The 25,944-nt window shown below is 32.8% G+C and overlaps 1 protein-coding gene across 1 annotated transcript in view; it reads left to right on the top strand.

Moving 5' to 3' along the window:
- The window catches only part of LOC144853463 (uncharacterized), a 58,329-nt gene that overhangs the window by 18,339 nt on the left and 14,046 nt on the right, over window positions 1-25,944 (top strand). Inside the window, exons 25-64 of the mRNA XM_078711160.1 lie at window positions 43-146; window positions 692-886; window positions 1,310-1,494; window positions 1,638-1,760; window positions 1,980-2,107; window positions 2,323-2,444; window positions 3,213-3,407; window positions 4,042-4,247; window positions 5,048-5,170; window positions 5,577-5,707; window positions 5,865-6,001; window positions 6,571-6,771; window positions 7,396-7,595; window positions 7,838-7,953; window positions 8,170-8,300; window positions 8,732-8,920; window positions 9,135-9,328; window positions 9,941-10,068; window positions 10,470-10,591; window positions 11,451-11,657; window positions 11,995-12,325; window positions 12,768-12,845; window positions 13,231-13,373; window positions 13,590-13,700; window positions 14,256-14,508; window positions 14,866-14,974; window positions 15,411-15,587; window positions 15,995-16,109; window positions 16,798-16,988; window positions 17,549-17,687; window positions 18,368-18,572; window positions 19,388-19,513; window positions 19,947-20,121; window positions 20,587-20,718; window positions 21,135-21,215; window positions 21,470-21,666; window positions 22,217-22,591; window positions 23,096-23,307; window positions 23,516-23,666; window positions 25,625-25,910. Of these exons, the coding sequence (XP_078567286.1) occupies window positions 43-146; window positions 692-886; window positions 1,310-1,494; window positions 1,638-1,760; window positions 1,980-2,107; window positions 2,323-2,444; window positions 3,213-3,407; window positions 4,042-4,247; window positions 5,048-5,170; window positions 5,577-5,707; window positions 5,865-6,001; window positions 6,571-6,771; window positions 7,396-7,595; window positions 7,838-7,953; window positions 8,170-8,300; window positions 8,732-8,920; window positions 9,135-9,328; window positions 9,941-10,068; window positions 10,470-10,591; window positions 11,451-11,657; window positions 11,995-12,325; window positions 12,768-12,845; window positions 13,231-13,373; window positions 13,590-13,700; window positions 14,256-14,508; window positions 14,866-14,974; window positions 15,411-15,587; window positions 15,995-16,109; window positions 16,798-16,988; window positions 17,549-17,687; window positions 18,368-18,572; window positions 19,388-19,513; window positions 19,947-20,121; window positions 20,587-20,718; window positions 21,135-21,215; window positions 21,470-21,666; window positions 22,217-22,591; window positions 23,096-23,307; window positions 23,516-23,666; window positions 25,625-25,910 (6,724 nt within the window). The remainder of the gene's footprint in view (window positions 1-42; window positions 147-691; window positions 887-1,309; window positions 1,495-1,637; window positions 1,761-1,979; window positions 2,108-2,322; window positions 2,445-3,212; window positions 3,408-4,041; window positions 4,248-5,047; window positions 5,171-5,576; window positions 5,708-5,864; window positions 6,002-6,570; window positions 6,772-7,395; window positions 7,596-7,837; window positions 7,954-8,169; window positions 8,301-8,731; window positions 8,921-9,134; window positions 9,329-9,940; window positions 10,069-10,469; window positions 10,592-11,450; window positions 11,658-11,994; window positions 12,326-12,767; window positions 12,846-13,230; window positions 13,374-13,589; window positions 13,701-14,255; window positions 14,509-14,865; window positions 14,975-15,410; window positions 15,588-15,994; window positions 16,110-16,797; window positions 16,989-17,548; window positions 17,688-18,367; window positions 18,573-19,387; window positions 19,514-19,946; window positions 20,122-20,586; window positions 20,719-21,134; window positions 21,216-21,469; window positions 21,667-22,216; window positions 22,592-23,095; window positions 23,308-23,515; window positions 23,667-25,624; window positions 25,911-25,944) is intronic.

The raw sequence follows: 25,944 nt of genomic DNA, 5'->3' as shown, positions 1-25,944 counted from the left end.
TGGAATCGTCTAAATTTGTTTTCTTTACTTCATTAATTATAGAGCAACTACTGAAAGAAACATTGATGGAAATGATAGAAAGTAATGAATGGACAGAAAAAAACATAACTCATGCCATCATAGACAATTTACTGTTGATATATAAGGTACATACAGTGTGTAAAACTAAATTGCATTTTTTATTCTTTTTATGCACTTGAGTTAGCAAAACAAAATGTCTAATCTAAAGCTCTGTCTACACTATCAAACTAGTTTGACAAAAAAAGTGTGATGTGCCCAAATATGATAGTAATATGCCCAAATATGGTAGTGATATGACACATCACATTTTGTTGTGACATAAAGTTTGATAGTGTAGACTGAGCTTAAATGCTCTGTCTAGACTATCAAACTGGTATGACAAAAAAATTTGTGCCCAAATATAGTAGTGATATGTCCAAATATGTTCCATGTCTGGGCACATCACATCACATAAAGTTTGATAGTGTAGACAGAGCTTAATATATCTCGAAAGTAAAAGAAGTTATCTGTTTGACAATAAATAGTGTATCATAGCAAATTTTAATTTTTCATTATGAAATTAAGGCTGGACATAAACTACCTTCTTTACATTGTTTTATAAACACACTTTTTTTTAAATAAACGTGTTACTAATTTAATTTTAAGTTACTAATCGTTTGCATGTTTATAGTTTGCACAGATAGAGAACTCAGATAAATGGAAACATGTCATGTGCAACCAGTCAACCTTCATTGAAATGTTTGATTTAACTGATTCAGTTGATGTATCTGTTCTCCAAATGGCTCTCTGTAATCTGAGTACTGAAGTACTATTTAGGAACGCAAGTGCTCACTATGGATTTGATGTTCTGGATTCGATTCATAAGGTTAGCATCATCTTAAAGATGTATTGTCCCCAAAAACATGAAAAATGAAGATTAATAAAATCAAACTTTAAATAGGCAATTTTACAGTTTTAATAAAGTTATTCACTTCTGTTAAAAAATAATAATAAATAGTTCACTTACAAAAGACAAAAGAAACTATTAATTTTAACCAAAAACCATTGCCTAAGGCACTTCTCCTAGTTTTACTGGTTGAACAACTTTTTAATGACTTCAAAACGGATGTCCTTGTATGTACTTTCATAATAGTAGAGGGTTGCCTCACTGCGCTGGTTCAAATTCAGCTATGCCAATGTTACAGCAATTATGTGGGCCTGCTCTTTCTATCAGTATTCACTGCACCCAATCCCATAGCTTTGTATAAGCTACCAACAGGTTATCAGACTGTGTTGTTTTTTTTTTCAGATTGATGGTTTTCTATCTGTTCTATTTAATGAGTCAGCAATGGACTCTATCGATTTTGATGCAATTCAAGAGCTACTGGCTATTGTTGAACTGATAAAACCAATTGTATCTGACGGACATTTAGCAGATCTTGAAAAAACTCTACATGAGATAATTGCATTATTGAATACTTCAGTTAATGAATTGTAAGTATGTCTGTATTCACGTTACACAAATTATATTTTCTGCATTTGTTTACAAAAGATTAATCAAATGTTTTTCTGTTTTATAAAACACTAATAACTATCATCTCCATTCAACTCCACTTTTTCATGATATTTGTTTATAGAAATGTAACCAGGCTTCATGTTCTACTAAGTTCCTTGTCCAATAGTAACGTGTCAGAACTTATCAATGGATATTTACATACAGCCATGAAACTACAAGAAATGTATTCATCTGGTAATATTAGGTATGATATGTATAAAAGCAATACCATATGTTTTAATTGTTATTTATATACTATTACTAAATGCTTTGATTTATGAGGTTGTCAATTTATATTTAATCCTTAAAACTCATTATGTCTAATTGGTTTGGATGGTTAAAGTACACAGTTAGTAACAGTTATTCTATTAGTTTATTAGTTGTCTTCTTTAGCATTTTTCTCTTTATTTCTCCTTTTGTATAGTCTAACAAACATCGTAGATGATGTTGAACAATATTTTGAAGACGCTGGTCTACGAGAACAGGTACAACCGTACATAGAGATTTATAACCTGATTCTGGAATCGATTATAAAACAGACAGAAGACAGGGGTATGTGTTATTGTTCAATGTTAGTTCTATTAATCTAGTTATGTACTTAGAATTGGATGCGAGTGTTTTGTTATAGAGTGTGTAATTATCTCACGGAATATCTATTCATATAGGCCAACATAAATACAAATGAGTCCATTTCTTTTTCTATTAAATTGATATTGAACTATATAATTCTGGTTAATTAAAATGTCATGTATATTCTATTTATGTAGGAAAGACTTTAATTGGATTGTTTAACACCAGTGTACCTATTGAAACTTTGAATGAACAGATGAATGTCCCCATTGAGGAACTCAAGACTTCCATTCTTTCTCAGTTCATCTCAGTGTACCAGGTATGTCCAATCTCTCCTCATCTCCTTTTCTTTTTTTCCTTTAGATTAACTCACACTAAAGCTCTGTCTACACTATCAAAGTAGCCCAAATGTGGCAGTGATATGCCCAAATATGGTAGTAATATGACTACATCATGTCTATATATGTGCACATAACATTTTTTTGATAGTGTAGACAGAGCTTTACACTCAAATGTACTGATTTTGATTCGGTGCTAACTACTGTCTATAAGTTTTAAATGAAACACAATGTATTACAATTAAAGACACAAATCAAAAGAAAATAAAAAACAGTAGAAAATGAGGAATTTTATTATCATGATTATAAGAAAAATGTACTCTATTATTTTTATAATTCTTATTAAAGTTAGAGTTGATACAGTATATTGTCATACTGTACCTTAAATATAAACTGAATAAGGAATTTTGTAGGTACAGTATATTTATATCAGTCAAGTACAGGTAATATAATTTCTTTTAATTGTGTACACCAGGGAGTTACAACTCTCTGGGTACACCCAAAATGAAAATTCTTTTCTTATTGGTAAATACACAACATATGACATACACTATGATTAGATTCATTATATGAAAAAAACTATTGCCTTATCGATGTTACTCCAGTTTGTGAAATAATTAAATAGACCTTTAGTGTATGTAATAATGCCCTTATCGTTGTTACTCCAGTTTGTGATAGAAGCTTAGTTTTGTTGCCCTCGATGTCTTAATAACTGTATTGTTATATTAATCATAAATCTATTGTTTCAGCTTGCGAGCATCTATAACCATGGGGCATGGGATGACGTATTCTGCAACGCCACAACATTTGACGAGACATTTAATATTCTTGAAGTATTTGATTCAACTGCTATTCAACAGACAATGTGCAGAATGAACACCACCGCTTTCTTCATCCATGCCAGTAATGCACATAACATAGATATTCTACAATTTACAGCACAGGTACAAATTGATATCCATTGAAGACAAGTACTTGCAATAATATGTCCTTAGAACCTTTGACCAAAAGTTACAACAACTTTCTAAATTAATTTTAATTTTTTTAATTTTTTTCTTTTTTATTTATTTATTTTTTTTATTTTTTTATTTTTTTTTTTGTTATTTGCCATGCAAACCTTTAAACAATATCAAATAAACTTATTATTACGGTTTTTTTATTATGGTTTCTCACTAAGAGTCAACAACTCTAATAATATCCTGGTTATGTGTATTAGTACATCACAGCCACTGATCATAACTGGGCCCTCTGGGAGACTAGTCTTTGACTGAAGAGGTCGCCCAGTATAAATAAAATATTTCAATTCAATTATGAGAAATGCCTTTTACGGCTCAGCAATGGATGCAAACTGGGGATTTTTACTCCAAAAGATTTAATGTACACGTATTACCAGTTTATGGTCCATGGGCTTTTGTTTTTTTATTGTATTGTTGTATTATTTGATTACGAAATAAAGAATAGATAAAATTACTTATTTGAATACTAATTCAAATTATTACTTATAACTATAGTATCATAATTATAATCAACTATGATATCAATTATGAAGTGGAATAAACACTTGATTATCTTTCTTAGATTGATAGAATTATATATCAGACATCTCCGATGAATCCACTAGAAGATACGGAGTGGTCAGAAGTGGTTGAAAGAACACAAGAAGCTGTGGAACTCCTCTCATGGCTCAGCACGTTATATGGCTCTCCAGATATGGGTGATTATTATGAGATAATGGCACGTCTAAAGGCACTACAGCAACAACAGACTGCTCAACATATTGAAGAGTGAGTAGTTCTTTTAAAGATAACTTACCACTAGAGGAATTTGAACAAGAAAATGGAACAGATAATGATTTATAAAATAGCCCTTGTATAGAGAGTTAATGCTGTGTTTTTTAAAGTTGTTTTCTACTACAGTAATAGGGGTTTTACTGTAATACTAAAAGTACTATCTGTTATTATTAAAGAAGTTAGTGAGTGAGTACGTGAGTGGAACTGTAATTACGTAGCCATTGGCAAGGGTTCAAGGCTCACTCGCTCCATGGTTCTGGTGGTAGAGCGAGTCTTCTCGGATAAGGACTATAAACCAGGTCCCGTGTACACATCTAGCTCATGTGTACTTTAAAGAACCTAGTACAACTTTCGAGACTAGTAGTAGGGTGTTACCCTGGTGTACTAGTACACACACAACCACTGATCATAACTGGACCCTGACTGAAAAGGTTACACAGTATAAACAAATTCCAGTTTAGTACAAAGTTATATATTAAGTAGTAAATAAATATATGGAAACCCTAAATCACAAAATGGAAGTAAACATATCTGATATAAATGAGATATTCTGTGAATCATTTTGAGACCCGAAGTTAGGTCCTTATACAATACAACTTCTCCTTTGGGACACCCCTATTAAGGGGGTAAAATGCAAAAGGACTATATGTTATAACACATAATAGGTAACCCTTGTTCAGAGGACTCTAGGAGATATTTTGGTGGGGTCATGAAGGTGTCTCTTCTTTAAGAATGCTACTGTAGATGTGCTACCATTAGACAAATTGTTCAAAACAATTCTTTCCCCACAACAGTTTAATGCAAATCATTGAAGACTTTCTTCCATACCTGAATGACTTCCCATGGATGATGGATATGATGAATTCTAGTGGAAATGTAATGGATATGATAGGCCTACCAAACTTCCAGAATATCAGGTAAAGGTTTTATACCATCAAAATATCTCATAAACTTTTTTTACTTTTTTTAGTCAGTGTATGTACCGTTGCATGTATATTTCTAATTGCACTGAAGTCAACCAACATTTATTTTATTTTTTCGACATATGGTATTTTTAAAATCCCAGCCACCCCGGCTATTCTAACCCACCCCCCTCCAAATGTTGCAAATTGTAATGCAAAAGATAGGACAATTAATTTGTCAAATTAAGCTCACCATTTTTAGGCCTCCCCCACCCCCCTTGTTTTAAAATCCAGGACATGCCACTGTATCTTGTAATTCAATAATCTAAGGAAATATTGTTTAAATCTATTAATTTTAATCTTTACTGAATTGAGATGTTACCAGTAGTTAACGCTTTCCCAACAACTTGCTTTTGTTAAGTTCATCTATGATTTGTGATATGGTTGAGATGTTACCAATGAATAGTACATTGTACGAGATGGTTCATGGCATGATTGTTCAGATGGATGTTTTCATGGTCGTGGCAAGGCACAGCATTTTACAGCTGCCAGGTATGTATTTCAACCGTAAAATTGATTTGCTAAAATATTTAAACAAAATCCTTTATACTGTATACTGTACCCAACAAGCAAGCATTGGGTAGTTTTATTGATAATATGATATTTTTCTTGATTATTAACATACATCTTAAATTGTTGTGATCAACAGAAAAGATGGAGGAAATGGAAGCCCTATTGGCCAATACAGATGCAACCGTAGAACTCGGAACAGTATTGATCGATACCTGGCCTAGTCTAATGAAGTCTCTACCAGTTGTATTGATGGATACTGATCAGTTTAATCTAGTAAGCTATATTTCAAAATAACAAATGCTTAGGCCTACAAAAATGGTTACGTACAGTAGACCTCTCTTAGACACCATCTAAGCCTAGACCTTTTGGTTATCTTTATAAATTATATTTATTTTTATTTGATTTTTATTGTTACATGTTTATGTCTCGTCATGTTGTATTTTTGTGAGGGTCCCTAATGATCAGCTTCGGCTGGATGGACCACCCTCGTAAAATATTGTTGGAATAAAAAAAAAAGCCTAGACCTCTCTTGGACACCGTCTAATCCTAAACCTTGATCTGTTATAAGAATATCTTTATTTAGCTGAAATTGCATGCCATTAGTGTATTTTGGCTAAGTAGTAATCTTTTGTCAAAGAATGTTTAAATTAATGGGTGCACATAAAAATGATTAACTTTGCAAAATTATGTCACACCTGATCACACCTAGTCCATTACAACCAATATTAGCATGTACACCATGGTACTCTGTGGTATGTACTAATCTATGGTGCTTCTTTGCTGATAAGCCTATAATTTATATATCTAGAAATAGCAAATTTGTTATACTGTTTTTTTTATAGATGTCGTACATCTACAGCAATTATGATCAATTTGAAGGTATTCTTTGTAATGAAACACTTCTCAAACTTGTTTTTGGAATCGACGAATCAGTTGATCTTGGATATTTAGTAACCACAATGTGTAGTTTACATAAGATCAGAGAAACTGAATTCGTTCAAGAGATGTATAAAATTATTGATGCAACTACTTTAATAAAGGATGTAAGTAGATCAAAGTTATATCATAGATTAGAAATCCATATAATGACATGACGATAAAACAATTGTTTTGTGTGACCTCATTCACCAAGATTTGTGTATTACTGTGGTTATTGGTGAGTTGTTAAAGACCTCAACACTGATGACCTCATTGTACTATGCTGTTTCCTAAATCTAATTATAGGGGGTAATAATGTGCAGCACATTGAGAGCTTGCTTATATGCACTATATAAGAATGAAATATTAGTATAGGTAAAAGAAAAATAAACCAAAACAAGACAAAACATTTCTTGAAATCATTCATTGGTCTGATAAGAAATCATCAAGAAAACGTCACACAAACATATCTTTTGTGTTTAAATTTAAGAATTTCTTTTACCTATTACTCTTAAATGTGACAAAATGTTGGAATTTTACAAAATTATATACTTTGTTCTACTGAACAACCCAACTAGTTAATCGCTCACCTAACAAACCTAAAATGCCCTGAAGTGTGCCATTTAAATTTAATACACGCTACAATACAAACAACACACCTACAGTACCCATGTATGTGAGAAGCGCAAAGTGTAACACACCTACAATTTTCAGAAACGAGACATCGAATCATTTTTCTTTTTGAATAGATTGAAGAGGTGTCAACACGGCCATTTAACTGTTCTGTGTTCTCCAGTGATATTGAAAGATTTCTATATGATGCCATCATGGTGTCTGGTAACCTTACCAGCCTGTTAACAGACGGAGAATGGATTCTAGAGGAGTACTTAGGAGATATATTTGAATTCATGGCTTACCTCAGTCAACTGAGTAACGATGATGTAGATGGGTATGGTTTGTTGTTGCCTTTGTAGATATATATGTATATGTCACATTTATATCCACGACGATCACCTTAAACACTTTGGTGTCAATCAAGGACTAATACGAAAGTTGGAAAAGCCCTAGAAAAATCCGTAAAAGCAGTAGCTGATATAAAAATTGCAAAACGTTTAGCATGTTTCCAAAATGTATAATTTTGAAAACCAAATTTTCTGATATAATTTTTTTTATTGTGTTTTTTTTTTTTAGATTGACGTCAATAATTTCTCTCATTGAGCAGTTTTCAGGTGGTAGTCTGAATACTGATCTTCTTAAAATCATCGTTGAATTGTTTGAAGATTATGAAATGCCTCAGGACAATTCAAGTGAGTTTTTTACCAGAACCATACCTGTATTAGGATAGTGCTTTGACTAATTACAAGTATATTAGTAATGAGATTTGTCTTACTCTTATGATATGTCTGGTTTTCTGGGGTTTGTTGTGAAGCAGTGCCATGTATATGTAGTTTATTTTTCAATTATCAAAAACTTTAAATTATACTGTAAATATGTTTTTGATGTTATGTTAACTTATTCTACAGCTGAAATACTAGTAAAACTTGCTGACATTTTGAAGAACTCCACCGAGTTTGCGGAATGGCTCAATGAAACATTGAACGTATCGCCAGAGTTTATTGAGCAGATCTTGGAAGTATTCCTAGATGCTGATGTGGTAAGGAATTGAAGTTATTTACACTTTAATAACATATTTTATTAAGTATCCTGTGTAGAAAATTCCATCTCCTTATTTGGAATACCTTTTATTTACAGTAGAAACACGAATTGGCCTCTTAATTGTGTTTCTTAATTAGGGGTAGGTTATAGTACATAACAGTTATATTTTATTGTCACTCGTTCTATTCACTGTAAAGCTCTGTCTACACTATCAAACTAGTTTGACAAAAAAGTGTGATGTGCCCAAATATGGTGGTGATATGCTCAAATATGGTAGTGATATGACATCATCATGTATATATTGGCACATGCATCACATTTTTTAGTCACATAAAGTTTGATAGTGTAGACAGGGCTTAATAGAGGTGCCCCAAAGGAGTGGATTCTATTGTATTTTAAAATTTGTTAATAAGAATCGTTCTTTTTTAGTTGTCTGATTTGGATGAGTATGATGGCAACATATATGATCTTCTGTGCAACAAATCAACATTTGACGACATTTTCATGTTTACCGATTTGTCTCCCGATCTCATGTACAGTGAATTATGTTCTGAAGAAAACCATGAAATAATCGAGCAAATTTATAAATCTATTGACATTTTGAAATTGATTCGAGAGGTACCCATTATAATAATTATTTTCGATCACTATGCTGAGAACTATCAAAGGACTACATACAGTATGTGGTGTACTACAAACTGTATACCTATCATTGATTTTTGCCATGCAAACCTTCAAACAATATATAGATAATATTTGGTACATTCTTAAATAGGCCTAAAAAAATTATAGTATTAGAAATGGCACACACTATTTTGTATTATTCTTTTAGATGAAGAACGAGACAGAGCATTCGTCCCTGTTAGAAGACTTGGCAAAATTGTTTCGTCTTTCTTTGAACATAAGTGATGAAAATCTTGAAGAACTATTTAAAATCCCAACAGAAGTACAGAATGGTATCTCCAGTGTATATGAATTGGTTGAGATAATTTCCACCGGTAGTGAATTCTCGGACATATTTAAAAGGTAATTTATAACTTGAGTGCATGTTTTAAATGTAGTTTAAGACCTTCTAGTCATTTTGATACCCCAAGTGTGTTGATGCCCCAAGTGTGTTGATGCGACAATAGCAAAAGTTTGTATGAACAAACGTACAAACACAGCCTAAGTAAAAATGAGGAATCTGACACCATTTTGGCCGCCACCAGTACAACTCTGGTATGGAGTGTGGCGTAGTGTGTTGGATGTTGAATTACTGATCGTGAGTTTGAATCCAACTCTCTATCCTTAGGCAAGATAGTTTACTTATGTTTGCCTCTCGCGACCCAGATGTATAAATGGGGACCTATAGTTAAATCAAGACATAAATTTGTGCTGATTACTAGCTGCATTATGGGAGTATGTTTCCATAAGCGTTTGATAAAAATAAATGACCGTGGTAATAATGTGCAGCATTGTGCAATAAGTGCTATATAAGAACAGATACAGTATTTTTGTATGCAGTAGCTATTTTCTGACTTATCTGAACATCCCTATTTTTATTAAAGAAATAGAGAACATAATATTGAACTGTTTTAATAGTTAGCTCTTCTATTTATTGAAGAGAGACTTTTATTTTTGTTTCTTCTATATTCACAGTGTTGATAAAGTCCTTGATGACCTAGAACCTATCTTTGGTGAAAATGAGTTGTATCAACAGGTTGCATCATTTTTAGATGCACTGGAAAACCTAGGATTTATTCGCAATCTGCTTGGGGAATTGCCTAGTAAGTTACCATAATTATTACATAGATAATGTTGTTATATTATGAGCCAAATAAGAAAGTACAAATATTTCATAGTTGTTACTGTAATTGAAGCAATTTATTTATTGCAATTGAATTTTAAATTAAAATGTTATCTTATGCCGTAATCATTTTGAAAACTCAGATTATTTTATTTTTTTAACTAAAATAATTGTCAGAGATTTCTGCATCTCACAGAATGCAGCTTTAGCAATGAGGTGCCAACAATACACAATAAAAATGTTGTACAAGACAGATAAGATAAAAAAAAGAACTAGAAAAACAATCTGTTTGTACTCATCTAGGTTATACAAACGCCAAGTGCGGAAAACCAATAAAATAATTTCATGCAATTGTATAATAGTTATTCTTATTTCTACTAGCCTTCAAATTTGGCAACATGTTCCATGATGTTGATAAGGTGGAAGAATACTTGATTAATGAACTAGGCTTGTCAGAAGAATCGGCTGAAGATCTCCTTCAATCATTTGTTATTCTTGAAAACGTAAGTAATAAACAAGCATAAAAATTAATTTAATTTAATTAATTTTTTCCAGCATACAATGTGATTCAATGTTTACTGTGATTATATAACAAGCGTAGATAGTCACAAATCAATCATAAACGTATACAATAACCTTTATTTGCTTCTCCATATACATGTTGGGCTCCACCGAGGCAGATTGCCCACAGCAAATCGTACATAATAGTTAATACACCTTTGAACGTTCACAAAAATAAAATGAAGCCTTGCATAACATATTTTTCTAATCAGCGTTAGCCATACCGGCTTCTCCATGTAAACCATGAACCTATCATGGTGCTTACTACAGTATCTGTATATTGCTCTACATATTTGATTGTTACATACAGTACATACATTATATACAATACATTCATTTACATATGTAGTTCATAGTTATCCTTATTCAGCAATGGAAGCATTTGAATAGGGACAATGTAGACTGTATCGATAAAGGGAATATGGAATACTCCCAATAAGCAGTTGCTCCAAAAAGCGCAAGATCAGCATGTTTAGAGAGATGTCATCACAATGGTCACAAGTACTCAGATATGAATAGAACGACGATAGAGAGACTGTATGAAAAGATCTTTAGGATAAGATAATAAATTTATAATAAACAATTGTTTAAACAATAATCTATTGTTAAGCTCTATCTACAGTATCAAATTTTATGTGATGTGCCTATATATGGACATGATGATGTCATATCACTACAATATTTAGGAATATCACTACCATATTTGGACACATTTTTTGTCAAACTAGTTTGATAGTGTAGACAGAGCTTTAAAAGCACTATATAAGTATAACATTAACAGCTTACGTTTCTTTTCTTTAGATTCTTGATCTGGAATACATTGATTCATTGTCCAGTGCCTTCTGTGATGAAGACCAGATTGATATGCTGCTGACATTCCCACCAAATACAAGTATGTCAGACATCTCAGAAATCTCAGAGACGCTGTGTGGTTTGGATCCTGAAGTATTCCTTGAATTTGCAGAATTCCTGTATAAAGAATTAGATGTTGCTGAGATTGTAATAGATGTGAGTTACTTAATATGATAATGATGATTAAATCAGCAATGGTGAAGTGGGAATAAAAGGAAAATCTTTATTATAATGTTGGCTAATTGGAAAATTCGGATAAATGGTTTATTTTACAGTATACAGTCGTGGACAGACGGAATAGTGCTGTCTTTGGTAGCACGGACATGACATAACCCTTTGTGGCGAAGGATGAAGTTGAACATCCAAGTTCACAGGGCATTGAGACAACATTGTTTGTAGAATGCACTATATAAATATATTAACATTAACCCCTCCTTATCAGGTGTCATAGTGTATTATGATATACTAACCAAATTTTTTTTTTAAATTGTAGATTGTTACCTTCTCTATCAACGACCAAATTGCAAATGCGACAGAAAGCGTTAAAAAAATTAACGATCTGGTAAACCAGCTCGAAGATGCCCTGCCAGCTCTCTCTTCAACAATGAATATCAGTATGTTAATACCTGACGACATTTTAGAAGACCTGATGGGAACAGTTTCTGCACAAACAGCTAATGAAGTGTTGCAAGTGTTTGTTTGTGGCGCCACTGTCGAAGACATAGAAAATTCACCCAGTAGACGAAGGCGCGAAGCACATCATGAAACGCACATGAAACGCCGTGATGCAGAGAGCAGTTCTGAGATGAGTGGGATGAAAAAAAGTAATTTGAAATTCTTTTGAATCTTCTACAAATAACTGCTATATAATAGTATAATGAATGGCATGAGGTGAATGATGAAATTTTTATTTTATTTCAACATGGGACAAACCAATCTGCACCATATCATCCAGAAATGAATGCTGTACTAGTGGTATCAGCTGTTCTGATTTTTTAAACATCCAATTCCCCATCCTACGCCCTTGAATGTGGTGTTTATCACAAGAAAAATTCTCGAGTTGAACCAGCAAAATTTCTTTTCTTCTTCTCTCTTTTCTACTCATGTTGGAAATGTTGTGTATATTGGTCTCATCTTATTTCTAAATGATTGTGGGTTGGTGAACTGCACCCCATGGATCATTTCAATCCATTGGTTGAAAGCCTTTATGGCATAAAGTTGTATTACATTGCATTAGAGTATGATAATGCTTTCTTTTTCCTACAGTTGCAAAAGTAATTCAAGAAACTGTGAATAATGGTAGACACAAACGAGCAACAGGAGATTATATATCAGGTGCAAAAAGTATGTACTGACCATGTCAACTTTATTCTACTGCAGTTATTGCAGTAACCTGTTTATGCATTTATTGAAGGGAATGTTTACTTTATATATTTGTTTCAATAATCTTAGCTGTATGTACTAGATTTAAAAATGGTAAAATATTTTATAGAATAAACTGTCTGTACTAAGCCATTTTAAGTTGATACTGTAAATTATAGTACAAGAAAAAACTATTTTTCTCTGAGAAAACACTTTTATCGGACCAGTAACGGATTACGAAATAGGAAATTTATATTTGAGCAAATTAAACAAACATCATGCTAATGATATTTTGGGCGAGTGCTTTATATTTACAAGTAATTAAAAAAAAAGATTATTATTTAATGTTCTGATTATTTTATCCTAGCGAAATATTGTGATGATCTCTATCGCTACATCAACAATAATGGAAATGACGGTGTCATTGCTTGGACGTACTTAAAGCCTATTTTATTAGGAAAAATACCATACTCACCTAACAGCCCAGCAGCTCAGAAATTAGTTAAAGAAGTAAGTATTACTTAGCTTAAAGATCTAGATGTTATAAGAGCATTTACTTAAAAAGTTGTCTTGCAAAATACAAGAAATTGTAGACTATCAAACTTTATGTGACAAAAAGATATGTGTGTGACGTACAACTGTGCAAGGCTATAGACATGTAACTTTAGTGGAATCCCGATTTATAAAAGGAGATGAAGCTATTAAATCTTGACTTGGTTTTTATAGGCAAGTTATATGTTTGATGAGATCAAGGGGATACGTGATTTCAGTGCAGCCTGGCTTGTTGGTTCTAAAGAACTAAGTACATTCAACTCAGACGATTATGAAAGCCTATTGGTATGTATATTCAAGGCATAATTGTTATATATACCAATAAAATACATATAATAATAAACAGTATGAGATACCAATTAAATTATTATTGTTCATTTTAAGCAACGTTCATATGACATTATGCTATAACTACCCACTTAAAACCCACCCCCTTCATTATATACCAACTAACCTGTAGAAAAATAGAAATTAACAAAGCTTATAGCTCAGTACGTCAATATACTAATGCTATCATAGCTCAAGTACACAAGTAACATTCATAAACACTAAAATAATATATGAGAATTTATTCAATTCAACAATAGTAGAACTAACTTATATAAGGCAGTTTATCAACTACTTTGTGCTAGATTTAGCTGTAAAAACTAAAATCAAAATCAGAAACAAATATGGAAATACTGATGAAGTATGAGAGTCCAGCTTTGTCGATGGCATAATCATGCGTTTTTACAGTCGCATAAAAATCAAATTTAAGCTAATTTGTGCATAGAGGCAATCTGTTGAGTACTTAACAAATCAAAACAATATGTTAATATCTTATAATTGTTAATTTTTAAGGAATTGTTGGACAATACATTTGTCCAGGATCTGCTGGTTCAACAAGCAAACATCGATGCTGAAAGTTTAACTTCCATTCTTGAAAATGGTGTTGGACTCACAACCGAGGAGATTGAAGAAATCAATCTCTTAGCAGAGTTTATTGTGAATATTACAGACTGCATAGAATTGGATCGTTTTGTTGGATACGACACGGAAGAAGACATGGTTGCAGCTGCAGAAAGTCTCTACGACAGCAATGAACTGTTTGCTGGTTTGTAATCAAATTATGATTCTTATATTTTTCCAATTTACTCCAGTTTTTGCTGTATGGGCCTTTAATTGAGCGATATGGCATAATAGGGATATCGGACTGGCATATGAGACACAGGTTTTGAGACACTGTCTGTAGTATCCTTAGGAAAAATACTTTATTGTAATTGCCTCATCTTTCAGATGGGACATAAAGCTGTGTACACTGCCCATGTTCTTAGTATACTATTTAAAAAGAGTAAGGGATTGGTTTACTGATCATTCTCCTGTCCACTCTGGGTGTACAGGCTTATAAAGATGAAATAACACAAATTACCGTATGTTTTTTTAAAAAACAATTATGAATTTTGATTTCTAGCTGTAAGATTCCTGGGTATTGATGATGCAACTGAAGTTCCACACCATGTTGCCTACAAGATTCGAGTTGAAATTGATAATACACCAAGTACTGAGATCGTCAAAGATTAGTGAGTGCAAAGTTAACATTACAAAATTACCCCTTTCACGAGGCATATCAAAATACTGGAGGTTGCACACCCCGGATCATACACCATACAAAATACAGCTGCTGACTGATTGCAATCTCTGTTTGCTTACAGTGCTAGGCGATATGAAAGAGATTATATATTAGCTAGAACAACACTAGTGAATGGAGTAATTTAATGTATCGTGGCACATTCCACTTTTCACATTTTGTTATGGTATTGTCTACCATCCCAAAAATGAAAGGTTGAAAATATGGATTTAGGCATACATGGAAACACACAGGACTATCTGAAAACATTATCTACTGAAAAAGAGTCATGGAAACAAAGTCTGCCCAAGACGAATAGTGTAACAGATAATACAGTAACTTTATACCCTATGTCAGTGTAAACACTAATATTTTGTGTTTTTATACAGTTTGTGGCGACCAGGTCCAAACAATAACTTCCATACTGATCAACAGTATCAACGCGTTTTTATAATAGTTCAGGACATGTTAGACCGTGGTATTATAAACCTACATGCAGGTGATACGGCGGTACAACCAACGACTTATGTTCAGCAGATGCCATACCCATGCTACCAAGAAGATGAGTTAGTATTTATTTTATGTAATTGACTTGTAATGGTTTGCAATTTGAATGATGTTTGTACATTCATTTTAGTATTCAAATAAAAAGTATTAAAAAACTGACAATCTATTTATAATGAAGAAACAGCTTGAGATTTGCAGGAACCTAAGAACTCATATTGCAGCATATGGCGTCATATTATTATCATTTTGATCATTTTCAGTCATTTCATTATTATTATTTTTCATTATGAAAGAAATGTAGTACCATTTAAATTTACAGAATACCATCACATTAAGATGATTATGATAGATAAAAAATAGTTTTGGCTTTATTATAGCAATTGGAGATGATCGAAGATAACCAAAATCGAGTTTTATTAATATTTTTTCCTACCTTTTATAACATTACTCTTACTCTATTTTTCAGGTTTGCTTACTACATTACTTATGCAATACCAATTTTCTTAACAATTGCATTTATTGTCATTATTGCTGTGATGTCATACAGTCAAGTTTATGAAAAGGAGAATGGATTAGAAGAGGTAAAATAGAAGTATTAACAATGTTATCAAGCAACATTCTTTTCTTGTTTGTTTTTGTGTGTGTGTGTGTGGGGAGGGCGGGGGTTGAGGGAAAATGAAACTACTTTTAAATCATATCTGAAGTAAGAAAAGTATCAGGTGAGTTTTTGAAGATGCCCTAAAATAAGCAGGTTAAGATGCCTGATGTATAGAAATAGCCAAACAATTCCAAGGGAAAACAGAGGCCAAAATAACCATAAAGTTTTGTTGACGGATGGATACTATGAGCGAGCAAAGACTCTAAACTATCGCTGTTTTTAGTCAGAGAATGAAGTAAGCTAGTGATCTGGATGTGATCATATCTCATCTTCCTCCCAAGAACAACTTGGGAGGAATTCAAAAGTATTCTGAAATATTCCCACTAGGCTATGAGCGCTCACTGGGTAAATCCAGGGGCCCCAGAGCATGAGCAGTTCAATGCAACTACCCAGTGTTGGAGGGCCCTTAAGAGTGATAAACCAGAGGCCTTAGCCCTGTGCGTTACGCCACTGCACGTGTGTTGACAGATCACAAGCAAGTTGATCAATGACAAGCAACAGTTTGAATAATCTATCGCTTATGACTGTTCAAATCATTTATGTTGTGCTTACGTCCAATCCAAGCATTTGTTATATGTAATTTCTTAACCATGTTTTCTTTCTGTCAATAGGCTATGATGATAATGGGTTTGAAGAGCAAGATAAACGCCATTTCTTGGTTTATCGTCAACTTCTTCTTGCTTACTCTACTGGCAATAGCAATTGCAGTCATTTTGAGATATGGAGAGATACTGTCAAGGAGTGATGTACTGGTTATCTTTGTTTTTCTTGAATGCTTTGTGTTTTCTATCATAATGTTAAGGTAATTATATTTATGAATATTAGTATTATATGTTCCTTTTTATGTTTTTGATTTCAGCATCAGCTTCACATTGAAGACTTGCTTTTTTCACAGATTTCTAAATATGACTTTAAATTAAAAACAGATAATTACTATATCCATTATTAAACAGTATAATAAATCTAAAAGATGTTAAACAGGAATAAACCTTTATAAATAAAAATGAAGATATGTTATAAATTGTAAGCATTATGTCACTGGTCTTGATTGAGCAAATCTTAAATTTAATCTAAAGTTCCCTAGTATTTAAGTATTTCACTTAAATGGTATAAAGTATTTCACATAAAAGTTTCCACTAAGTGGTATTCACATAGGTATAGGAGAATGTGTAAGTGTTTTCCTTTGCTTTTGTGAATAGTGTATGGCCACTTGTCTGTAGGATTTTTATTTTTTTTAACCTGTGGTAGTCTTACCTTACCTCATAAATGCGCTTAAGTCCACTCTTCTATTACAATAATATCAACAGTGACTGACTCAATCTAACATTTTATTAACTCATTTATATTGTATTCTATTTTTAGCTACATGGTCGGCTCAATGTGTCAGCGTCCAAACATTGCATCTCTCGTTGGCGCTTTGGTTTACAGTATATCGTTCCTGCCAGTATTCATATTGTACCTATTAGAATCAGAATTGGAATTATGGATGGAAATTGCACTAGTAAGCATATTATACTGTATTCATGCAAGTTGCTTTAAGCTCTGTCTACACTATCAAACTAGTTTGACAAAAAAAGTGTAATGTGCCTAAATATGGTAGTGATATTCCCAAATATGGTAGTGATATTCCCAAATATGGTAGTGTCACATAAAGTTTGATCGTGTAGACAGATTTTTAGAATCTTAAGCAGGCCTTGTCTTTTTAAAATTATAGGTGTGCTACAAATTGCACTCCTCAATACATTCAGGGGTGCTGTAGGTGTGCCATTTGTATTTTGGTGTGTAGAAGTTTACCAAATTTAAGTGTGTTGTAAATCACACTCCTCAATGGCAGTTTAGGAGTGTGTTCTTTCCAAAGAAAAGGGCTGCTTAAGTTGTTTTTTTTATCTGGCATAATTTCATAATAATAATAGTACTCAAAATTTTAAATGAAAATGGGTAACTTGGACTAAATACATGTAGGATGAGTTTAGTTCCAAAAAATATAATCTATAATAATATAATTTATTTATAAGTTATTGCTAATAAATATTGACAGGTAGTAAAACTATTTCTAGATAACAGAGCCTGCTAAAAAACTGTTTTAAATTTTGGCAAGCATAATGTTTATTTTTTTCTGATAACATAAACATTCTGTGTTAATTACACAATATTCAATGCAATATAATATTGATATTACAGTGTTTGTTATCACCTTCTGCATTTTGCTACGGATGTGAAATATTATCAAGATTCGAAGAGCAGGTCGTGGGAGCAACATGGAGTAATTTTGACACCAATCCGCTTGAAGGAGCCAAATTAACCTTTGGTGTTATCTGTGCCATTATGGTTGTAGATGGTCTCATTTATTTCATCATTGGTTGGTACATAAAGAATGTTTTTCCTGGTAGGTATTTTTATTTTGATTATATAATTTGTTCTTTTCTAATTGTATACAGTAGAACCCTTTAAGGGGGCATCTTTGGGGCCTAATGAAGTGTCCCCTGAATAGAGGTGTCCCCTGAATAGAGGTTGTCTGTATTAATTGTATACAGTAGAACCCTTTAAGGGGACATCTTTGGGGCCTAATGAAGTGTCTTAATACAGGTGTCCCCTGAATAGAGGTTGTCTGTATTAATTGTATACAGTAGAACCCTTTAAGGGGACATCTTTGGGGCCTAATGAAGTGTCTTAATACAGGTGTCCCCTGAATAGAGGTTGTCTGTATTAATTGTATACAGTAGAACCCTTTAAGGGGGCATCTTTGGGGCCTAATGAAGTGTCTTAATACAGGTGTCCCCTGAATAGAGGTTGTCTGTATTAATTGTATACAGTAGAACCCTTTAAGGGGACATCTTTGGGGCCTAATGAAGTGTCTTAATACAGGTGTCCCCTGAATAGAGGTTGTCTGTATTAATTGTATACAGTAGAACCCTTTAAGGGGACATCTTTGGGGCCTAATGAAGTGTCTTAATACGGGTGTCACCTGAATAGGGATTGTCTGTATTGTTGGCCCTTGTTTGTTTCACAGGAAAGTGTCCCCATAATAGGAGTGTCCTCTGAATAGAGGTGTATATTTTTTGACAAGCTATTTTTCCACCTTTGCTGGCACATGGTTTTTTTACTGCAATTACGTATGATTTTTTTTTTTTGTCACTTTGATAAACAGAATGATTTCCCACAAGGCTTGCTAAATATTACTGCATAAATCATTCTTTACAGGAACTTACGGTATCGGTAAGCCGTGGTACTTCCCACTCACGTTGTCGTATTGGTGCGGATGCTCATGCGAAGATAATTCAACAACCAGAACAAAGAAATATAAGAAAAAGAATCCTATAGAATCAGGTAAAAATAAATGAATATAATAATGAATAATAGCATAAAACAGTATAATTTTTGTTTTCTTTTATAAAACAAAGAAGGTGAACGTAAATATCAAGTGTTTTGTTGATTTAATAATAGTATGTATGGTTAGTTTGATTTGGTAAATAGATATTGAGAAACTATACTTATTTTTCAATGGATATATAGAAACTATTTATCTCTACTCGCGTCAATAATTATATAAAAAAACTGTACAACATCAATAGACAAAATTCACAAACAGAACGAAGAACAGTTTATGAAGCTTTATTTATAATTGTTCCCACTGACTTGTTTAAATTAAACTAAGTCTTTATTGTTAACTTAGACATGCATTACAATCATATGATTGGAATTTTGATCTTCCAAAATTCTTTAGAATAAATCTATTTCGTGTATTATTGTGTTAATATAGAAGCAGATATGGAACCGGAACCAACACATTTACCACTTGGAGTTTCCTGTGTTAATCTTACTAAGAAGTACAAGCGTAAGAAAACATTAGCAGTCGATAACTTCAGTTTTAACTTCTACGAGGGACAAGTTTCCGTACTTTTGGGACATAATGGTGCAGGAAAAACAACTTTAATGTAAGTACAGTAATTACGACATGTGTGAATATGTTACTGGTAATCCAACTTTGCTTCTCTCTATTATGTATATATTTAACTAATCTAATTTAAGTGAGATATTTTCCTTAAAGTCAGTATTACATATTTTCCCTAGATAGGAGAATGTCTAGATTTAAAGGGTATTTCTATTAGCCTTTCTGCCTGTTGTTTTCGTCTTCTTGTTATTGTTGTTTCTGTTATTATATATCTGTTATTATATTGTGTCTTGGCCTTTGGCTGTTGGATGTGAATGTAAAATAAAATAAAAAAATAAAATAAAAATATTTTCCCTTGATAGGAGAATGTCTAGATTTAAAGGGAATTTCTCTTAGCCTATGTACTGCTGTTGCTTGTTAATTCTAGTTTAGTGGTTTAGGTAAATGCACAGCCAGCAACCATGTCATTGTATTCATTGTTGTTTATATATATTTTCTTATACATCAGGTCAATGTTGACTGGATTTTATTCATCCACTTCTGGAGATGCTTATGTCGGCGAATACAATATCAAAAAAGATGCCAAGATTATTCGAGGGGATCTCGGATTCTGTCCACAGCACGATGCTCTTTATGATAAGTATGTAATCTCACAATTATGAAAAAAAACGTTTAAGAATATTTACAAATAGATATATATATATACAAATAGATCAGAAACTTGGTACATATTACAGTTTTACAGTAGAAACTGTCCTTTAGAACACACCTATGCAGACACCCACACCTATTAAGGGGACATTTGAAACGCTACCGCCAACCCCTATTCAGAATAAAATTATATACTTGCATTCCATATATATATCTTACTTTAATGACAATAACTAAAGCTCTGTCTATACTATCAAACTTTATGTGACAACAAAATGTGATGTGCCCATATATAGACATGATGATGTCATATCACTACTATATTTGGGCACATCACACTTTTTTGATAGTGTAGACAGAGCTAAGAATGGCAGATTGTTCAGTATGGAATTTTCTATTTTACAGTTTAACAGTAAAGGAGCATCTCCGTATGTATGGAATACTTAAGGGCGTGTCGGAATCTAGAATAGAAGAAGAAACCAAACTGTAAGCATTTATATTTTATACATAATCATTCCATTGAATAAATCTGTCATAGTTCCAATAAATATAATAATTACTTTGTCAGTTGTCTTTGAATTGTTTTTATTATAGTTATATTGTTGATGTTTCTCTACTGAACCACTTTGGAAATCAATGCTTTAGCACTGAAAGTGTCATTCAGTATAAAGACAGAATAAATAAATAAAATATAGTTATATATACCTGTATGTAATAAAGTTTAATTCTTTAACAATTAGTATGTTAGAAACACTGGAGATGACAGATATGATAAATCAACTTGCAAAGAATTTGTCGGGTGGTATGAAACGCAAACTGTGCGTTGCTATTGCATTTTTCGCTGGCTCAAAGGTTGTCATTCTAGATGAACCTACAAGTGGAGTTGATCCAAATGCGAGAAGAGCTATATGGGATCTTATTTCCCAGTACAAAGAAGGTATTTTTTGTTGTATTTCATTCTTGCTACCATCCAGCATGTTAGTCTCAAATTGTTAATTAATTACATTGAAATACAGTTAAACCCTTATATTAGGATACTTATATAATAATAGCTTATGTAATACGTTCAGGACCCAGTGAAGTGCCCTCTTAATAAGTATTTTCCCCCTAAAGAGGGGTTCACCTATAGTGTTAAAACATAGATTTACTCTTGTTTCCTTTGGGGCAGGAGGGCCTTGTTCTCCCTATAAATAACATGACAATTTGGTTTAACTCCTCACATACCCTAATGTACACTTCAACTCAAGAACAATGAAACACATGATAAACCACCACTAGTGCTTTTAAAAACCAACATAGTAACAATCCATTAAACAGAGAATTATTTTTACAGTGATGCTCCTGAATAGGACTGTCCCAAAAGAGGTATTTTACTGTATGTGCAACAATCTTGTAAATAATAATCAAATTAGCTGTTAGTAGATGGAAATAAGTTTGTATTTAATAATTAGAATGTTTACAAATATTATTTATCAACATTTTCCTAGGACGTACAATTATACTGTGCACCCATTTTATGGATGAAGCTGATGTTTTGGGAGATCGAATTGCCTTCATGGATCATGGCCGTCTGAAGTGCTGCGGATCACCGATGTTCTTAAAATACAAATACGGAAGTGGCTACAAACTCACCCTTGTGAAAGAAACGCCGAGCTACGTGTCAACACCAAGCACAACCCGTGCAAGTAGTGCAGTAACGCCTACAAATCTTTCGACTTTTAACATTGAGCCGAACAGTGCAGAAGATTCTCAACCTAAAGTTGAAAATGAGTATATTATTGAGCCCGCATTAGAAGACCAACAGTCAACTTCAGCTAGTAACCGTTCATCTGCTGCTCTACAAAGCTCTGGCTCTAACAGAGGTACCAGTATATTTTGTCCATTTCAGTAAAACAATTGGTTTTTTGGGGTTTTTTTTATATATATTTAGGGAAATTGCCAAGGATAACCATAAGCAAATTCATTCACTATCATTCTAAAAGGTTGCAATCCTGTTCACAAGACAAACATATACACAAGATGCTGTACATAAATAAACATAAACAAAGTCTTATTACAAGTCTTTGGGAGTGGAGTTGTAATTTGTCATTAGAAACAGCCAAGCATCATAACCAACAAGCCACAACTCCACTTTTTCTTACTGTCTTCTGATTTTAGACAAACCAAGATACCTTTACTAAGCAAAGCTGTATAATACAAGTATTTCAAAGTGAAGTTGTTTTTTACTTTTCAAAAATCCTTGCATCTGAAACCAAAGACGCTGGGATTGGTTACCAAGGATCTTAATGTCCTTCTACCACTTCTCTTCTACTGTAATAAAAATAAATTCTGTCAACAACTTACAATACAAATGCTGTTATCATTAGATGTATGCGATACAGAAGCAGTCACCCAGTTTGTTGGATCTTACATTGAGGGCGCAAAGCTAAGTGAGGATATTTCATCGGAACTTTCTTATAATTTGCCAATTGAAAATGGTCAAGCCGAAAAGTTTGAGACATTTTTCAACGTGCTTGATGCAGAGTTGGAGAACCTACATGTAACCAGCTACGGTATTTCAAATGCAACACTTGATGAGGTTTGAACATATTAGTGATATGCTTAAATATGGTAAACATCATCATGTCCATATACGGGAACATCACATTTTTTTGATAGTGTAGACAGAGCTTTAGGTTTAACTTTGATAACATTGAATTTAGATAACAATACACAGTTAATAATATACTGTAATAAAAATACATATATATTCTGAAAATCAATATTGTGACTATGTTTTCTTACAGGTCTTTTTTAAGATATGTGGAACCAGAGATGAAGAAAAAATAAAATCTCCAAAACCGAAAAAGAAAAAACCTGCTCAGGAGGAAGAAAAACCAAAGGACAACTGGGCATTTAACCATGAATACAGTGACAATAGTGACGTATCATTCAGAGGTAATAAATCTGTTTATTTTATTAAAACTAAAGCTTGAAAAGTAAGGCTTAAGCTACGTTCACACTGAGAACAGTTCAGTTTGTTGGCAGAAGAATAATTTTGGGATACTTTATGTTTCCCAAATCTTACACACACAAGTGTCATACGGATTAAAGAATGAGATTCTATTAAAAATACACCCATTTTCACGATTTTTTGTTTGGAATTGGGCTCAGTGCGTACGTAACTTTTAAGTTGTTAATAAAATCTCAATTTTAGAAATGTTAATAAACTTTGCTACTTTTGGATGATTAACCTTTGCTACGTATGCCCTAATGACAAAGAAGTGTATGAATAAAATAAAATTAAAATAAATATTAAATAAATTAAATAAATAATACTGTACCTAGCTTTTATAAATATTGAAATGTATTGTTTGCTTCTTATGTTTGATATTAATAATTGTAAATATTGTAACTAAATGATATTTGATATAGCATTATGTAATCCTTATTGTCATGTTGGATAAATTAATGATTTGTAATTTTAAATGTTACTTCTTGTTTATTATTATAAAATACCCGATTATTGTACCATGTTTACAACAACAGTCATAAAACATAGTTAACTACAATATACCATATTTTTGTTACACACATTCACACTCGCACATATCCATATATTTTAATACACTAACATTGTATATATTATTATTATACTTTTTATAACTGCATACAATACACACATTGGTGTTTGTTGACTAACTGGTTAGTTCCAATGTTTTTGTCTGTTTTGTATTTTAATATGCATGAACATGTCTGCATGTGTGGTTATTGTACATTTATTGTAACTGTACTATATGTGTAATCTAATGAGAATGCTCTGCTTTTATTTGGAAACACTTTTACTTTAGTAGCGACTGCATGTTTCAAGGAATGATGCATTGTGGGATTAATTTAGCAAAAAATATCGGTTGCCATCAAGATAATTTCTTTTGTTTTTCTCTCAAACATTCATGCCTCTTATGTTTCTAAAACCCTTTTCACGTCTGCAAAAAGCAACAACTTGTATTAACAAGTTGTAACCAGGTTTGCGTAGTATGTAGGCAATTTTGTGGGACAATTGTGAAATCTCGATAATAAAACACACCAGTGTGAGGCCTTTTTTTTGTTTTGAGATGCTACCTGTGCATGTATACTTGCCCTGGTAATTAACTGACCAATCACAGTTCATGCATAATAATAGCTCTCCAACTATACTTCATCCCGAGACTTTGCAAGGTTCAGAAATGCTTGTATGAAAACATTTAATAAATAGATCTTAGGTTACAACTTGGTATAAAGCTCACAGTGCATCAGGACAATGATTTAATACATAATGCTACATAATTATGTTTCCACAAGACTAGTAGTAAAGTCAGCTTTGCGGTAGCACTATGTGTTTCAAAATTTGAAATAAGATCAAGTTGAGTGTCTCGATTGGTTGTTAATGTTCTTCTGGGGTAATGTATGTAACATAACAAACAAGTTTAAGATATCTCAACATTAATATATTTTCTTTTCTGACTTTGCTATTGCAAACCTTTTAAGCAATATTTTCATTATGGAAAGTATATATGGCCCGTACAAAATCTTATTCCCAATTAAACAATTTCTAACAGTTAACGCTACTCAATTATGCATTGAATAGCAAGTATACAGCCCATAACAATTTAACATGGTTCCCACTAGCTATGCGTCTACGCTAATGCAAGAGATTTGATGTACAAATTTTGTCAAAGAGTCGTCACTTGTGATAATTCAAATTGGGTGTGTTAGCATAGGCGCATAGAGAGTGGAACTAGCCTTTAGTACGCAGCACTGATTATTTTTTATTTTTAAGTTTATCCTTCCTTATTTGTATAATTTATGTCACTAAATCACTTCTGAATGTATGTTTTGTCACTGGTATCTTTATGTTTGACACACTAACACTTTAGCTTCAAACACGACATTGACCACACCAACAAAATCAACATTCGTTGACGTTGATGACGCTATTCGCATTACGGGAATACTCTTAGTTCTTCACCAGTTCCAAGCTGTCCTCTACAAGCGATTTAATAGCGCCAGGCGTGACATTAAAGCATTCTTCTGGAGTATCATCTTCCCGGCTCTGTTGATCGCAGTTGCTCTGCTCATCAAGGATATCCGACCAACAAGAACTTTCCCGTCATTGAGGCTTGACCCAGCTATGTTTGAATCACCCAATTACCTCTTCTTTAGGTGAGATTTTAAAATAAGTTCCTTGTATTATAAC

This window comes from Antedon bifida, chromosome 10, assembly GCF_963402885.1.
Source record: "Antedon bifida chromosome 10, ecAntBifi1.1, whole genome shotgun sequence".
Lineage (NCBI taxonomy): Eukaryota > Metazoa > Echinodermata > Crinoidea > Comatulida > Antedonidae > Antedon > Antedon bifida.
This window is presented reverse-complemented; position numbering and strand designations above follow the sequence as displayed.